Source organism: Mauremys mutica, chromosome 9, assembly GCF_020497125.1.
Source record: "Mauremys mutica isolate MM-2020 ecotype Southern chromosome 9, ASM2049712v1, whole genome shotgun sequence".
NCBI classification, from domain to species: domain Eukaryota; kingdom Metazoa; phylum Chordata; order Testudines; family Geoemydidae; genus Mauremys; species Mauremys mutica.
Genome location: NC_059080.1, coordinates 6,449,456 through 6,467,074, shown reverse-complemented (window position 1 = coordinate 6,467,074; position 17,619 = coordinate 6,449,456). Strand labels below are relative to the sequence as shown.

At 44.4% G+C, this 17,619-nt stretch overlaps 1 protein-coding gene across 3 annotated transcripts in view; it reads left to right on the top strand.

The window, feature by feature from the left end:
* The window catches only part of FGF13 (fibroblast growth factor 13), a 352,169-nt gene that overhangs the window by 192,095 nt on the left and 142,455 nt on the right, over window positions 1-17,619 (top strand). Inside the window, exon 2 of one of the 3 annotated variants that reach the window (XM_045030045.1) lies at window positions 9,103-9,270. The exons of the other annotated variants lie outside the window; for them this stretch is intronic. Within the exon in view, the coding sequence (XP_044885980.1) occupies window positions 9,103-9,270 (168 nt within the window). The remainder of the gene's footprint in view (window positions 1-9,102; window positions 9,271-17,619) is intronic. 3 annotated transcript variants of the gene reach the window in all.

Here is a 17,619-nt window from a genome sequence, read left to right as displayed (position 1 = left end):
CGGTATGATCCCAGTGAGAAAACTCAATGTACAAGGACCAGTGACTTCAATGAGCGTTGGATCAGGCCTATAGGAGGATGTACTTTCAATAGCCTTACTTCTAGAGCCAGCGTTCCGTGTGCACCAAGTGTCACACATGAAGGATTAATGTATTTACACAAGAACGGCCATACTGGATCAGACCAATGGTCCATATAGCCCAGTCCTGTCTTCCAACAGTGGCCAATGCCAAATGCTTCAAAGGGAATGAACAGAAGAGGGCAATCAAGTGATCTATCCCTTGTCGTCCAGTTCACACATCTGGCAGTGAGAGATAGAGGGACATCAAGGTGGCCATCTTGGCTAATAGATAAGTTCATGAAGGATAGGTCCATCAATGGCTAATTCTTTTTGGACCCCACTTATAGCTTTGGCCTTGACAACATCCCTTGGCAATGAGTTTTGTAGTTGTGCATTGTGTGAAGACTTACTTCCTTTTTGTTTGTTTTTTAACCTGCTATTTATAAATGTCATTGGGTGACCCCTGATTCCTGTCTTATTTGAAGGAGTAAATAACGCTTTTTCTCCACACCATTCATGACTTACAGACCTCTATCATATCCCCGTTTCGTAGTCTCATTCCAGGCTGAACAACCCCAGTCTTTTTAGTTTCTCCTCATATTGAAACTGTCCCATACCCTTAATCATTTTTTTTGCCTTTCTCAGTATTTTTTCCATTCTAATCTATCTTCTTTTGAGATGGGGTGACCAGAACTGCACACAGTATTCAAGGTATGGGCGTACCCTGGATTTATATAGTGGTGTTATATTTACTGCCTTATAATCTATCCCTTTCCTGATGGTTCCTAACTCTGTTTGCTTTTTTGACTGCTGCTGCACATTTTCAGAGAACGATCCACAATGCCTCCAAGATCTTTCTTGAGCAGTAACCGCTAATTTGGATCCTAGCATTTTGTGTATATATAGTAGAATTATGTTTATCTGTATATTGGAGATTAAGTTTTCCAATGTGCATTACTTTGCATTTATCCACATTGCATTTCATCTGCCATTTTGTTGCCCAGACACATCCAGTTTTGTGAGGTTTCCGTTGTAACTCTTTGCAGTCTGATTTGGACTTAACCATCTTGAGTAATTTTGCATCATCTGCAAGCTTGGTCACCTCATTGTTTATCCCTTTTTCCAGATCATTTTTGAATATGTTGAACAACACAGGTCCCAGCACAGATCCTGGGGGAACCCACTATTTACCTCTCTGCATTCTAAAATGATCATTTCTTCCTACTCTTTGTTTCCTATTTTTTAATCTGTTACTGATCCATGAGAGAACCTTCCCTCTTATCCCATGACTTCTTACTTTGCTTAAGAGCCTTTGGTGAGGGACCTTGTCAAAGGCTTTCAGAAAGTCCAGGTACACTCTGTCAACTGGATCACCTTTGTCCATATATCTATTGACCCCCTCAAAGAATTCTTATAGCTTGGTAATGCATGATTTCCCTCTACAAAAGCCGTGTTGACTCTTCCCCTGACAAATGGTGTTCATCTATGTGTCTGATAATTCTATTCTTTACTATAGTTTCAACCAATTTGCCTGATAATGAAGTTGCACTTATCAGTCTGTAATTGCCAGGATTGCCACTGGAGCCGTTTCAAAAAATTGGTGTCACTTTAGCTATCCTCCTGTTATCTGGTACAGAAGCTGATTTAAGTGATAGGTTATGTACCACAGGGTAGTAGTTCTGCAATTTCATATTTGAGTTCCTTCAGAACTCTTATATTTCCCTTTTTTTTTTAAGATTTCATTCAATCATACTTTAACGATTCTAGACCTTATTCCACCTTCTCTCTTCTGTTTTCTCTCGCTCGCTCGCTCTCTCTCATTTTCCTGATATTCTCTCTCACACCTACACACGTTAAGTTTAAGTTGCAAGAAAACGATGGAAGACAGCAATGATGTTGTGTTTTGTTTCCTCATCTGTAAAATGGAGATGATGAAACTGAGCTCCTTGTGAAGTGCTTTGAGATCTACTGATGAAAAGTGCTACATAAGAGCTAGCTATTATTATTATTATTATTGAGCCAAGACAGTAGTTCTCCTGGAAGAATAATGTACTGCAGACAAAGAGCAAGGGGGTGTCAGCATCTTGGGCCTTACTACATTCAAAACTGCCAACAGGAATCAAAGAAAGAGAACCTCAAGAAGGAGGTAATTCATGTGTCAAGTCACCTAGGGAGGGAAGTCAAAGTACAGCTAACCCAGAGAAGGACAGATCCAAAATAATGTCAGATGTATAGTACCAGGACTGGAGAGTTTCCTGGCAAGCTTATCAGGGCCGGGGAGATTGCCTTTTCCAGGATATTAAACCTTTGCATGTGGCCAAAGATACAATGTCTTCTTTTACCCTATGGTACCTTGAGCTTTGTGGTTACAGAGCTAGAGGTATCCATGGGTAAAACTGATAGCCAGCTAAAGGTAACACAGGCCATAGATTTAAGGTGAACAGCTTCAGTTTCCTCACTGTAGCAAAAGGATGCGTTCTTGTCAATTTTATCACGCACAGAATTATGGGGGAAGAGTAGCTCAGTCAGAATCATAGCCAAGGCTTTGAAAACTATGGAAAGATTTATAGTCTAATGACCGTTGGTGTTACAAAGTCTAGAAATTTTAGGTTGGATTATTCTGACTCAGAAGTAATGGGACATAAATAAAAATACCTGAGTTTTTAGCTAGTGCATTATTTAATGCCAATGTGTTTGGGCGAATCGGAAGAAGGATTGTGATGGAAGCATACTTGTCCCTGACCACTGTAATTTCACTCCATGGCTGAGGGAAGAGGGAAACTTTTTCTTACTGGCTTTTTGCCCTCAGAGGTTTTTAAAATAAAAAGCCAAGGGATGTAGCACCGAGTGATATTACGTTTACCTAGTTGAATTTTTTGCCTTGGGAAATATATGGGTAACTGCAGCTATTTTATGCTAATGGCGTAATAAATGGCTTTTGTGGGTATGCTCTTTATCCGCAGTTGCTGCATTATTTTTGTGCTGTTCCATTAACTTAGGCCAGCATTAACCAGCCAGTTCTTTAAAACAACCCCACTCAGCATTTCTTTAGCACCTTGCACCTGAGGATCTCCAAGCACTTGACAAACATTAATTGTGCCTTGCCGTGGCCCTGTGAGGTATGTAGGGTAAGAGGTGTTGTCCTTGTTTTACAGATGGGGAAACAGAGGCAAAGATGGATCGTATGATTTGCCCTTGGACATAAAGCGAGTCAAGGAATATAATTACGCAACTGTAATAGAACGGTGCCTACACAGACATTCTAGTCTAGAGCATGCTGTCAGCATGGGAAACATAGCAAGGGGCAGTGCAAAGCTTTACTACACTGGGGGGTTGGGGAAAACCGGGAGGCATTCTGCCTCCAAGAAACTCAGGGAGTTTAATCCATTGAATTTCTGGAGTGATCATTAGACACTTCAGTTGTAGATCTGTAATCAGTCTTCACCAACTGCTGGAAATACTACTAAGACCTTCAGTTCTCTCACCATCTTCATTTGGGGCACAGGGTTTTTGTGTGTGTGTGTGTGTGCGTGTGTATATATATATATATAATATAAAATAAACTATCACAACATTACTTATGCTCAGTGTTGTAGGTTTATTTTGGTTTATTTTCACATTGCATTTGTTAAGAATACAAGTCCCATATTTTCCTCCTGACGTTTCATGCACTCTGAGTGATGGAGTTAGTAATTTCTGGAAGTTAATCACACTAGTAGTGGTATTCTTGTAGATATGCTGTGCTATATATTGTCTTCTTTGGGCCTGATCCAATGCACAGTGAAGTCAAAGGGAGCTTTTTATGCTTTGCCACAGCCAAGCTAAAGATTTTATCAGCTGTGTTTTGCTTTTAAATATAGGAACACTTCAGGCATTAAAATGGTCTTGATTTAATAATGCCATATGGATGCTATGCTCAAAGAGTGGTTGAAGAATACTAGACATGTATCTGTGCAGGAGTGTGGTATATAGGAATTGGGGAGTATTGCTTTAAATAGTTTCTGAGCTTCTAGCATCTTCTGTGTTTCCAAACCTTGCCAGTGCACCCGAAGGCATGTGTAACTAGGCATTACTTATTGAGTATATTTAGTCACCGCAGTTATTTGGGTCCCAACATGGCACTGGTTTTTTCATATTGTGCTTTATTGCATAAAGAGCAAAAGACACAACAAGCAGCTGCTGCTTCAGTTTGTGCCAAATGCAGTAGGCAATCCATCAGTGAGTAGTGCAGCTTCAGTGAGAATGAAGGTGCCTAGATTTATTTGCGTACCGAGTGTCGCTGTTTGCGTGGAAGTTCATTCCCAGTTATTCTTTACATTCCCGTTTAGGTATGGTTGGGAGTGTGCAGATTGCTTAGCTTGTGAATGTCACTGAACTGCATTTTGGCATATTTTTTGTTCCCCCCACCTCCCAAGAATCACCTGATGGGTTCAGCTAGTATTTTCTAGTTGGTTTCTCCTGTTCGTGAACTGATTTTGAGGTTCTGCTGCTGTGAGATTTTCCTCTAATTTTCTATTTGTGCTTATATCCTTCACAAAGTGCACAGAGAAATCACTGCAGTGTAGCACTCCTCTGTGTTTATTCCTTCATGAAATAGTGGATTTGATCAGTTTCTGCAAGCTCATTGCATTAGACTGTGCTGTTCAACGTTTCGCACTAATTGGCGCATCCGGGCTGTAATTGAGGTCCTTTACATGTGTCTGTAACCTTCCTTTCAGTGGCTCCCTTAAGTTGTATGACTGTGGTTGCATCATGAAATAGGAGACAGTAATGTTTTTCTAGTTCTGTAATAAATTCTCTGTCTGACTTTAGGCCATTCATCCTGTTAAGAAAAGGTTTAACTACTGCTTTCAAAATGATGACATTGATTATGTCACTCATACATCATTCAGCATTAAAATTTTATTAGAATTTGTTTCTAAGACTGACTCTGGATGTTAATGATCCCTACCGTGCGGAGTGTAATGACAAAGTCCAATTAGATCTTTTAACCCAGATCTTTCTTGTAAATTGGCATAATGCACCTATTTCCAATGACTTCAGTGCACCCAGCCTGATTTCCACCTGCTGAGGATTTGCACCTCAATTTCTCTATTTAAATTTAAATTAACTGAAAATAAATGTGTTTTGGTGATGACAAATTGAAAGAGTAGGGCGGGGGGTCTCAAACTCAATTTACCATAGGGCCAGTGCCAGTCCTCAATCCTCCCAGCGGGCCAATGTCACTCATGCTACCCAGAACCCGCCCCCCCAAAACTCCGCCTCTCCAAATTCCACCCCCCACCTGCCTAAGGCTCTGGGACAGAGTTTGGGTAGGGGAGGAGGTCTGGAGTAGCGGATTGGGGTGCAGGTTCTGGGAGGGAGTTTGGGGGCAGGAGGGGGTATGTGGAGAAGGGGGAGGGAGTGCAGGCTCTGGGGGGGGAGGAGGTGCAGCACTTAGCTGGGGCTCTAAGGCAGGGTGGGGCATGCTTCTCCCCAGGCACTGCCCCTGCAGAGTCCCATTAGCCGTTGCCCCCGCCCCACCCTTGGGCCACAGGGAGGGGCCGGCAGCCCCCTGAGAGGGGAGCGTGAGCTGGGACTAGGGGATTGATAATGCCTGTGCTCTTAGTTCCCTAGGTCTGTGGTTCACACTGTGACCAGTTTGGGCTGATCAAAAGTGATTCTCTGACAACTGCTTTGTGTTTCTGTAAGAATTAGTAGATAGAACATCCCAGCCCTGGTTTGAATTGATATGGCCACTGGCAATGGCCACTGGTTATTAACTGGCCCTTTCGTTTGGCCTTCTCAGAGGTCATGCACCAAACTGGTGCTAGATATGGGGGAGGAGGCGGGGGTGGGGAGGGGAAGCCTGCATTGCTACTGCTCATACCAGGGGTGGGCGAACTACGCCGGATCCAGCCCCCCGGGCTTTGGATCCATCCCGCACCGCCACCGGCACCACGTCCCTGCGGCCCACGGGTGGGGGGTCGGAGGGTTCCATGCGTTGCCCTGCCTCCAGGCACCGCACCCCGCAGCTCCCATCAGCCGGGAACAGGGAACCGTGGCCAATGGGAGCTTTGGGGGAGGTACTTGGAAGCACAGCAAGGGCAGCGCACACGGAGTCCTCTGCCCCCTCTCTCCCAGGGGACGCAGCGCTTCCTGGACTGGCGCACCCCTTCTGCACCCCAACCCCCTTCCCTGAGCCCCCTCGTACACCCTGCACCCCTCCTGCACCCCAACCCCCTGCCCTAAGCCCCCTCATACACCCCACACCCCCCTGCCCTGAATCCCCTCCTGCAGTCTGCACCCCTCCTGAACCCCAAGCCCCTTCCCTGAGCCCCCTCATACACCCTGCACCCCTCCTCTGCCCCAATCTCTTGCCCTGAGCCCCTTCCTGCACACCCCACACTCCCTCCCACACCCCTACCCCGGTCCTGCATATAATTTCCCCACCCAGATGTGGCCCTTGGCCCAAAAATTTGCCCACCTCTGGCTTATATGGTCTCTATTCTGTGCATCATAATTTTAAAATGAACGGAATCCATCTTGAAAGCTGATTGGCTGGTGTTTGGTTTTTTTGTGTTTCTGGGAGTATCCTGAGCATTTAAAACAAACGCCCCACACTTAACCAAGTAACCAGGTCAGTACACTGGGAAGATTAAGTCTACCCCATCTCTTCAGCTTTGTTCCCAGAGTACCTCTGCTCTACCTACCCACCCATTCCCCTTGCCACTGGCAAATCTTCTTGCTCACTTGTTGAAAGCAGTGTAAGCTGTTCTCCCGCCCAATTCTCCTTTCTGGCAGTCAGCAAACCTCTCTCCTCGGTCACCTTGCAAGCAGCAGGCCTTCCTCCCGGCCAGTGCTTCCATCTACCAATAGCTAGTTGCTCTCTCTTATTTGCAGCAACTAGCAGGCTTGCTTCCTCTCTGTACAAACATAGAGCCCAATACTGCAAGACGGTAAGCACCTTGTATGCTATGTTGAGCTCCCTCATCTTATCTGGAAGCTAAGAGCTCTCTGCATCCCTCTAAAGAGGCTCAGCATCTTGCAGGATCAGGCCGACTGCACATTTCCTGCCCCTGGCTGATGATATGACAGCAGGGTATGTCTTGCTACTGATCAGCTGGCTGGCTGTTGGAAGGTAGCATGTGCATCTCCCTTCCCTCCTGGCTAATAATGTTCAACAGCCGCACACTGTATCCTTTATTTTTGTAAATGCCACAGGGATCATCATCCGGTCACTGCACCATTGACGTCAGGAGCATTGCACACAGGTCGCTTTCCACCTTACACAATTTTTTGTTCTAGTAGAAAAGTTCTAGGGATAGCGATTTCTGCGCAGCATTTCCTGCAGGGGAACAGCCAGCTGGCGTTATTGGCCCTTGACACATCTTGGACCTCCAGCTCCTCCCAGCCAGTGATAACTCCAAGAAATTGCCCCACAGCTCCAGAGCTGTCAACCCGACCCCTTTCATGCCACAAAGTCCCCTTTAAATAAAGCCAAACCAAAGCAAGGATTGTTAAGAGAGCAATTATCCAGCAGTCCAGACCCTGCGCTCCAGCGACCCTGTTGCTCGTTTCAAATCAGTTATATTTTCCTAATACGTTCATGAATCACTTTTAATGGTACTTTCCCTGGATTATATGTGTACGTAACTGATGCTGCCTCGCATCTAATGAAGCAACAGCAGTCTAGGTCCACGGCCTTTCCTGGGGATTAATGAGCACTTGAAAGAAGGTGATTGCTCAATGTGCAACCCAGGACCACTAGCCTGGTTACTTATCCCCAAGGAATGACTGGCACTAAATCCCTGGCTTTCATTGATGGCTTAAGATTTCAACAATCAGGCAAGTGGGTTGTTTTTAGTGGGTGATGCAATTCCACTTGCTATCTATAAGGCGCTAATTAAAAATGAAAGCACATTAGCCCGTCAGATTGCTTGGGGCATCTGTCTAGACTCCAAACAGTGTCTGATCTCATGTCTTGCTAGTATATTTGCACTGTTTATTCAGCATAGCATGTATGCTGTTAATGTTCTGGTCTTCGGGATTTTTTCTTTCAGATATTAGTTCGAGGTTCTACACTCCACATCTTCAGCTGAGATTTTATACTTCTCTAGACGGTCACAAATATCTAACTAGAATGATAAACTCTCTTAACAATGAGATAGGCACTGCTTCTGACAAAGGTCTGCATTTTAAGGCCAAAATCCCAAGATCACTGCATTTCTAGGTGAGGGGTGAGGATAGCTTCCTTAGCTAACAGAATAGCATTTTGACCCTCTAGCTATGTAACATTGTCAATGATTCAAAAGCTAGCTATTTCCGTATGTCCCAATTTACTGCTTAATACAATGATTTGATTTGAGAAAATAATTCCAAATATATGCCATCCGTAGTATCAATGGGAATATTGATTTGAAAGGACAGCTGGAAAAGCCATAACAAAATTAACGTGCACTCTTTGTGCTTCTACTTTTTTATCCATTTGAAGGCGATAGTCCATTCATTGGATTATCATCCTTGCTGTGAGGAATTGCCTGTTATTACTGATCTTACTAGAGACGTCTTCTGTTGTACTGTGGGGAGCAGAGAAGTGTTGGAGCTACATTGCAGATGTGGCAGTGTGGCTTACTGACATTATAAACTCAGGTGCAGAATATATAATCTGTAGGTTAGACAATGGCATGCTCTCTTTCAGTTTTCCTTAACCTGCATGCAGAATACAGCATGTATTGCCATAGGGGATACGGAATAGATAGCCTGTGTTACTTTCTGCAACAGCTCATTATGATGGTACTTTTTCATTAGGATGAAGGTTGCATGAAACAAGATAAAGGACAAATGTTTATGAGAAGTGTTGTTTTATCAAAGTAAACTATCCCCAGCCCTCTCCTCCATCAGCACCACAAAACCTTTTTAACGCTTTTCATTTTCTTTTCCTCGCGACCAATGTTTCTCCCCCTTTTCCTTCCCCGCATCACATTATATAGTTTATATACGTCTCTAGATTTCTTCCGTTAAACTCTAACTTGAGTTCATTTTGTTATGTGGTGACCACAGTTATGGATGACGCTCCCCCTGGCACACAGGAGTACATTATGTTACGGCAAGATTCCATCCAATCTGCGGAATTAAAGAAAAAAGAGTCCCCTTTTCGTGCTAAGTGTCACGAAATCTTCTGCTGCCCTCTGAAGCAAGTGCACCTCAAAGAGAACACAGAGCCGGAAGGTTTGTGCACTATGGATCCATGTTTTGTTTGTTATGATACTTTTATTTTTAATGTACGTGTCCCTCTAGTGTGCTGTGTGTTTTTCAGCCTGTGTCAATATAGCGCAACTGATACAGGAAGCGTTATGCGTTTCATGTCCCCCTTTGCTTGCCTGTTAATGTCTGATACGGTCTATCACCGGACACTGTATAGTATAAACCATATACAGTATTATAGACAAGAAGTAAGATTGTGCTGCTTTTCTCAAATAAAGTTTGTTTATTTCAGCTCTCATCATTACACTGCCCTTTTTTGGCTGCCAAAAGTTGCTTGCTACTCGAAACGGCATAAATCCCTAGTCAGTTTCTCGCCCCGACATTTCGGAAGCTGCACTCTGCTGAAACTAACGGCACTCAGAACCAGATTCCCCTTGTCCCCAGCTCCTTCCACCCCATAAGGCTTCTGCATACTGCTGCAGGAATGCTCATAACAGCTGTACTTCAGTGAAGCAGGATAACACGTTGTATGTAATGCACGCCCTGTTGCATTTTGAGAAAATGAAATGCATGCATAGAGGAAACTGAGTCGAATGTTTTCCTTTTCAGATAAAGTAAAGGTATGGACAAATCTACCTGTTGTTCACTAAAGTAAAACTATTAATAAGTTATTCGTCTCTTTCACGTGTTGCGGTAGCATGTAAGATGAAGCTATCTTTTAAAGATGTAATTATATTTAACATTTTGTCTTGTTCTTCTGTATGTGTTTTTCATTACTGCCTCAAATCCCACCTGGTAAGCCTCCCACTTTTTGTATAAGCTTCAGTATATGGAACTAACTGCCATGATGAATGATGTCACTACTAGATGAAATACTTAGGGCTGGATCCTGTTTTGGTTGAGTTTCACTAGCAATGTAAAAGCAAACAGATCTGAGCCCTTAGTCAAATCTGACTTGTATTTCTCTGTATTTAACGATGGCCACTGCTGGTGCAATTGTTGAGCTGCTACCATTAGCACCCAAAGATTTCACTCAACTGCAGGCTGGTACCATTTATTGCATCGATAATGTTCGCACCAGTGTTAGAAGACGACTTCTCTCCGTCACTAAGTGCTATTCTACCAGAAGTGACAGCTTTGCTAATACAAATGGTAGGCCATTCAAAAATGTACCACATGAAGCAAAAACTGATGTAAGGTGGGGTGGGGGGAAGGGGTTATTTCTCTCAGGATGTGACTTTTTTAAAATCAGGTTTAGAAACACTGAACTCAATTCTCCTCCTTTGAGACACATTATGCGTTTCTTCTTTGTCCATACTCAAATCTCCTGTTGAAGTCAATGAGAGTTTTGCTTGTTTAAAAACTGGAAGGATTTGGCCATTTGAGTGCAATTTCTAAAAGAACCTGAGTTCCTCTGAGTGTCTGGTTCATGGCTGTGAACATTTTCAGTGAGTAAATCAGTATTTTACACTCTGACCGAGAGGTCAAGAGAAAAAGTATGTATGGTGGTGGTGTACCTTGAGTACTGTCTGCTACAAAGGAGCTGAGCCCTATGGAAGCATGGTGTAGTTGGAGATTAAGGCACTGCACACCTGCCAGGAGAAGCTTGCAGCTTCAGGCCCTAAGTAGAGACCCAAAGAGTGAAAATTGTGCCTTATTTTTGACTGAAAGCTTACAGTTGCTGTTACTAGTTCACCGTTTGGGATACTTTTTTCTCTCTATAACAGCTGTGCAAGTCTTTTTCCACAACATATGGTATCGTTAGATTGTTCTCCCTGAAAATCTACAGTATGACAAGAGAAAAGCCTTTCATCTTCTGTTCTGAGTCCCTCTGCCCCGCTGAGTTTTGCATTCAGACAAGGCACAACTGTATTGACTAACCCACAACCCTGAAGAGGCTCTGTATTTCATAGGGGTATCATATCCATGGACTTTTGGGAGGTAACTTCTATTGTTGCATGGCTTATGTGTTTTTTATGAAAGGCATTGCTTGGGTCAGAGTGAAAAATATACGTGCAAGATTTCTCTTAGCCTCTTCTGGCTCCAAAGTAGCCCAGGGCTACAGTGGTGGAGCGTCTATGAATTGGCTGGCAAGAGTGTTAGACCCACTTCAGGGCTCATTGTGTCATCTTCAGTGCTTTCTTGGCATAGAGCCGAAGAATCTTGAGCATAAAGTGATGAAGTTCTGCTTTCGGTGCAAACTTAGAATAATATCATTGAAGTCAATGGAGCATCTGAAGCAAACACAGGTCCAACAGTTAACCTGAAAGCAGATCTAACATGTTGTCTGAAAATAAATAATTACTCATACGGAGTTATAAATAATACAATATGCATTTTCCTAAAGGCACTGGAAAATGTCATTGAGTTGTTAATGTGAGAGGCTGCGCAGAGCAGAGATATTAAGGTCTACAGTATAATATTGTCGTCTTTAAAGAGAAATACAAATATAGGATTAACTAAGTCGCTACTGAAAAATCTCTCCAACTTGAATGTCAGACTATGGGTTACATATGAAACACTGCTTGGATTTGAAAGACTGTGGGAAGGATATAAAAATATACTTACATTTTTGTTTGAATATTGCCATAGGATTGTCTATTGAGCTGTTTATAAGTGGAGGGCCAGGGCCTGAGGCTGAAACACCCCCTTTGCTGGGGAGGAAGGCGGTCGGTGTGGTAGGGTACGCAGCATGGAAGCTCAGCTACTCCACAGTCCCAACTAGGAGAATCCCCCAGGGGTAAAGAGCTCATACAAATGAGCTCTCCAGGCCCTGCCTTTGGGCCTCTGCAGCCCCCTTCCTGTGCAGTGGGGCAGAGGCTCTTGCTTCCTGGTACCCAAGGGAGAGGGAGTGGGGCAGTCACTGCGGGCCCCCAGGAACAGTTGCTTGTGGGAAGGCACCAGTGGGTATAGCATTGCCGCGGTCTACTCAGCTCTAGTACTGGGAGTGGAGTAGGAAGAGAGCGCACTTGGTCTCCTCACTTCCTGCCTGGCTGCTAGTCAGCTGGGGTAACCCTGACGCCTCCCTCGCAAAGGGATGACCCAGAGAGGTACGCATGAGCTTCAGCCACCAGCTTTGGCATTGATCAGCTTTGTCTAATTGTAGAAATAGTGGGCCAGCAGCAAAATCTGGATCTGAATCCAACCTTCCCAGAACTCAGAGTTGCAGATCCCAAGGTGTGGATCGGGCCCATCTCTAGCACGACACTGTCTCATGGACTCTGGATCTGAAGGTACCTTCCTTGATGCCCCAGGAGCCTTTGGAGTAGCTAAAAGGAGAAAAGCTAGTTTTGTTCTGCAACCTTTGAACTTTGTTTTTCTAGAGTCCTCCTCACAGTTTACAATGTCATGGATCTCTAGGAGGGCACAGATCAAGAGGAGTCAATATTATCTCTGGGTGCTGGCCCCTGGGTTTTTGTGCATTCTTCTATGCTACTTTCAAGCAATGGCAAAATGCAGAGCAATTTTATAGCTTCAGTCAAGCCAGGAATATGCTACTAGCACCAGAAAGGCCATCTGAGGTACATTTTGCAACTATTTGTTCTCTTAAATAGTTTAAACATAAGCTGCTGCTATCTTTACAAAACATGGTCACAGAAAGAGAAGTCTGCTTCTGGGAAACTAATCTGAGTTGTGTTAGTACAAAGGATATAATGAGAGAATTTTTTTAAAAAAAACACCATTGGTTAGTCACAGTCCTATAATCAAGCATTTGGCCTCTTGCCCACAGTTCTGTTTTCATGTGATTTTTTTTTTTTTTTTTTTGGGTAACATTCAGCCTCCCTCAGGGCATACATAACCTTTTTACATGAAAAAGCAGACAAGCATGGCAAAGCCTGGATTGAAAAAAAAAATCTGTGATAGCAGCTTGTAATGAGGTATGGCAGCTCCCATCAGCCAACAGGAAACCTGATTAGATAGAAAACGTTAAGGAGATGCTTGTTGCGTATTAGCATCCATGCTTGCCCTTGGTACTGGCTGAGTCCCTCTGTGCCTAGAAATAGAATGACTGACACCACAACCGTTGCTTCTCCCAAGGGGGAGGAGAAAGGTAGGACATTTGGACAAATTGTGAGACAGATGGGCTGTTTTGTCACCAAAGGCAACGCCTGTTCTTCAGTTGGTCACACTGAATGTCCCTTTGGATGTTCACAGCACCGTGTGACTATTGATAGTAATGGTAGGTGCCAGCTTTCTTCTCTAACAAATCAGTCCTATTAATCCAATTCCCTGGTTGAATTATATTAATACCTGTGTAATTAAGTGGAGAATCAGGAGAGAGGGAGGAAGAATTTCTTTCTCAAGAAGACTGATGTATTTGAGATTGTAAAAAGTTTGAGGTCTTTAAACTAGCAAGTACATATTTTACACTAATAAAACCAGCTCCTCAATAAGTCTCTGTGATCCCTTTGATGAATAATAGAGATGGGCCCAAACTGCAAAATATGGATTGGGTCCAGATCTCACCCCAGATGTTTGGATGTAGGGTTTGATTTGTCCCATTGTATGATACCAGCTATGAAGTTTGGATCCCAAGTTCAAGGGTATTCAGAGCTGGGGATTTGGTTCCAACCCCTTGCTTGTAATAGGTAATAATAATAAGTGGAGATATACCAATCTCCTAGAACTGGAAGGGACCTTGAAAGGTCATCTAGTCCAGCCCCTGCCTTCACTAGCAGGACCAATTTTTGCCCCAGATCCCTAAGTGGCCTCCTCAAGGATTGAACTCACAACCCTGGGTTTAGCAGGCCAATGCTCAAACCACTGAGCTATCCCTGCCTCCCTCCCTCAAGTAAGTAAGTAAGTAATCGCAACTCATAATCTTCCAGAATGACTTCTACTTTTAAAAGGAATGAATGAAAAAGCAGTGGGCCAGGTTCACCAAAGCACTTATAGGCCGATGGAACTGATCCCTTGTTACAGCAGCTAAGCTGTCTGCACTGGAGAAGTGATTCGACCTGTGGGCAGGCAGGCAGCGTCTCCCCCATTACCTGTGTCAGGGGACCAGGCCATGAAGCGTTGCTTTAATTCCTGCAAGGAGCAACCAGTGCTGGTTTCTTTGATGAGAGGCTCCACCCATCCAGTGTCCCTCATTTCTGTGGCTCCACAGCTACATCCCTAGGGGTAGGGGAAGTTGGAGATATATACTTATCTCACAGAGCTGGAAGGGACCTTGAAAAGTCATCAAGTCCAGTCCCCTGCCTTCACTAGCAGGACCAAATACTGTCCCTGACAGTTTGTGGGGTTTTTTATTTTATTTTTTTGCCCCAGATCCCTAAATGCCCCCCTCAAGGATTGAACTTACCATCTTGAGTTTAGCAGGCCAATGCTCAAATCACTGAGCTATCCCTCCCCCCTAGCTCTAGCTAAGATGGGTGTTTCTGTTTTGTTTGTTTGCCACAGCCAGATTTCCCATTGCCTGGGAAAGGCAGTGTAGATTCTGGGCTGAACCATGCCCAATTTAATTTCATTGAAGGGCCAAACCCTACATGGTCATTTGCAGCTGTAGGGATATACTTAATAAAGAAGGATAGTCCAATGGTTAGGACATTAGCCTCAGACCTGGGAGACCCTGTTTCAAGTCCCTACTCTGCCACAGACTTCCTGTTGACCCTGGGTGAGTCACTTAGCCTCTCTGTGCCTCTGTACAATGGGGATAATAGCACTGCTCTTCCTCACCAGGGTGTTTTGAGGATAAGTGCATCAAAACTATGATGTACTCAGATACTACACTGATGGGGTACCTTGAATATGATCTACAAGTGCTGGCACAGACCACGGAAGCCAAAGTAGAGAAAGCTAGAGCTGATAATGACTTTTTCCGGACCAAAAAAGGCACAACTGATTAAATCACAGTCTCTAGCCTTATGTTTCAGGGGTTGGGGTGTGTGTGAAGATGTTTCATTCATATTTATATTGAGTATTTAAAAAGAAAACAAAACCACAAACCAAGAACAGCACCAGCTGCTCAGTCCTGCCAGGGGCTGAGCCCTCCTGCTCCGAGCAAGCAAGTTTAAAGTTAAGCACGTGATTAACTTTAAACAGAGGAACACTCCCATGGGAGTCAACAGGGAAGGTGTGAGTTCAATGAGCTTGTAACTGAATGTGGACCATGAACACAGCCTGGGCCAGGCTCTGATCCCAGTGCAAATCCAGAGTAATTCTACTGACTTCAGTAACTCTACTGACCTATCAATGAGATCAGAATTTCCCGGAGCCCCTTCCTTCCTCTTCCTCCATTTTAGGTACTTGCATAGCCCCCATTACCCTAGTGCCTATCCCTATATAGTACGTGAGGGGAGGGGTGGTACAGATGGGAAGGGGCACAGACAGTACAAGTCACTTGCCCAGGGAGGCTATGGTAGAGGGGGGAACTGAATCTGTCTCACAAATCCCAAGTTAATGCCCTAACCACTGGACCATTCTTCTTATTAGGTGTTGTAAGATAACAGCTCATCAGGAAGAAACCACATCTCCATGCTATACAATGCTGTTCTCCACTGCCCCTTTCCCTTTGCCTACCTCCCTGAAAAATATATTGCTTAACATGTTTTAAGGTGTAAAATATCTAACTAAGTCTTTGATAGCTTGCAGCCCCATCTAGAAACCAGCCATTTTTAACATGGGGGTGGGGATGAATTAGGGAATCATCTGCTTGTAAATCTATCGCTAGCATAAGCAATTTCACTTCACTTAAGGACTTCAGTTACTCACCCAGAGGTGTTAGGCCTGTTACAGGAATAGAGAGTGAGTTTCCATGGCCTGTGATGTGCAGGAGGTCAGACTAGATCAGGGGTCGGCAACCTTTGGCATGAGGCCCTACAGGGTAAGTACCCTGGCGGGCCGGGCTGGTTTGTTTACCTCCCGCATCCGCAGGTTCGGCTGATTGTGGCTCCCACTGGCTGCGGTTTGCCGTCCTAGGCCAATGGGCGCGGTGGGAAGTGTGGCCATCACATCCTTTGGTCCGCGCTGCTTCCTGCAAACTGCAGCCAGTGGGAGCCGCGATTGGCCAAACATGCAGATGCGGCAGGTAAACAAACCGGCCCAGCCCGCCAGGGTGCTTACCCTGGCGAGCCGCGTGCCCAGGGTGGCCGACCCCTGGACTAGATGATCATGATGGTCCCTTCTGGCCATGAAGTCTATGAAGATATAAAATATTCCCAACAGCAAGCACTCTGGGGACAGCGGGAGGAAAGCCGTTAAAGTTGTTGTGAACCAATTCAATGCCTGAATCCATACTCACATACCACATCACAGCAAGGCTCCTCAGGGTCACTTGGGAATTGCCTTTGCTCAGCTTTTCAGAAGCTCCGAGATGGGTGTTTCTCCCACAACTGTCACTCCTGCCCCTGTTAACGGGCAGGGCCATATTTACTTTGCTAACTCCTGCTAGCTGGCAGCTCTGTCCCCATATCGCTCTCTAACAATCGGCTTTGTGCTGTGGTATCAGCCCAGAATGGAGCTACGCTGATTTCCACCAGCTGAGATGCGGCCCATAAAGCACCAACTGGAAAAATCTCTCTCACACTCTCACATTACTTTCAGCATTGAGAAAACATACCTTTTTATGAGTATTCCTCAGGCTTAAATTTGTGAAATGAATAAGGCTAAAAGAAGTAAAGGCAGGAAATATAAGGAATAAAGTATCTTTGGCAGAATATCCCCATGATGGAATTTCTATCATGCTCTCTCATGAAACAACATCGGTAATGTTACTTCCTCCAGCTTGCTTTGGTTAACAAATAGATCTCAGGTTGGGCAGTTAAGGGGAACTAACTCTTTGCTATGCAGTGGTTTGAGCATTGGCCTGCTAAACCCAGGGTTGAGAGTTCAATCCTTGAGGGGGGCCCACTTAAGGATCTGGGCCAAAAATCAGTTCTTGGTCCTGCTAGTGAAGGCAGGGGGCTGGACTCAATGACCTTTCAAGGTTCTTTCCAGTTCTAGGAGATAAGTATACCTCCAATTGTAAAAAATATAAAATGCTCCCCTCTAATCCCTGAACAAACATCTGTCAGGAAATGTAGATTATATTACTACAGAGCATGACCTTTGATTGAGTCTACCTGGATTCAGCATCCCATTGGAAGAGCACTTTACATTTTTGACTTCCGGAGATTCTTTTCTTTGACACAAAAGGGTTTCCTACCCACTCTAAAACTCACCCTTTATGATCAGTCAAGGTGTCACAGCTCACACAGACTAGCTTTACCTAGGAGGAGACCTTGTTGGTTTAATAATAATTAATAACAGTATTAAAGAAAAAAAGACCAGTCTCAGTTCTATTGAAAATGGTACATGAAAAGTTGAGGAGCCGTAGTGACAATGTTCTAACCCCAGCCCCCAGAGCTGCAAGTAGCAAATGGAAAACAATGT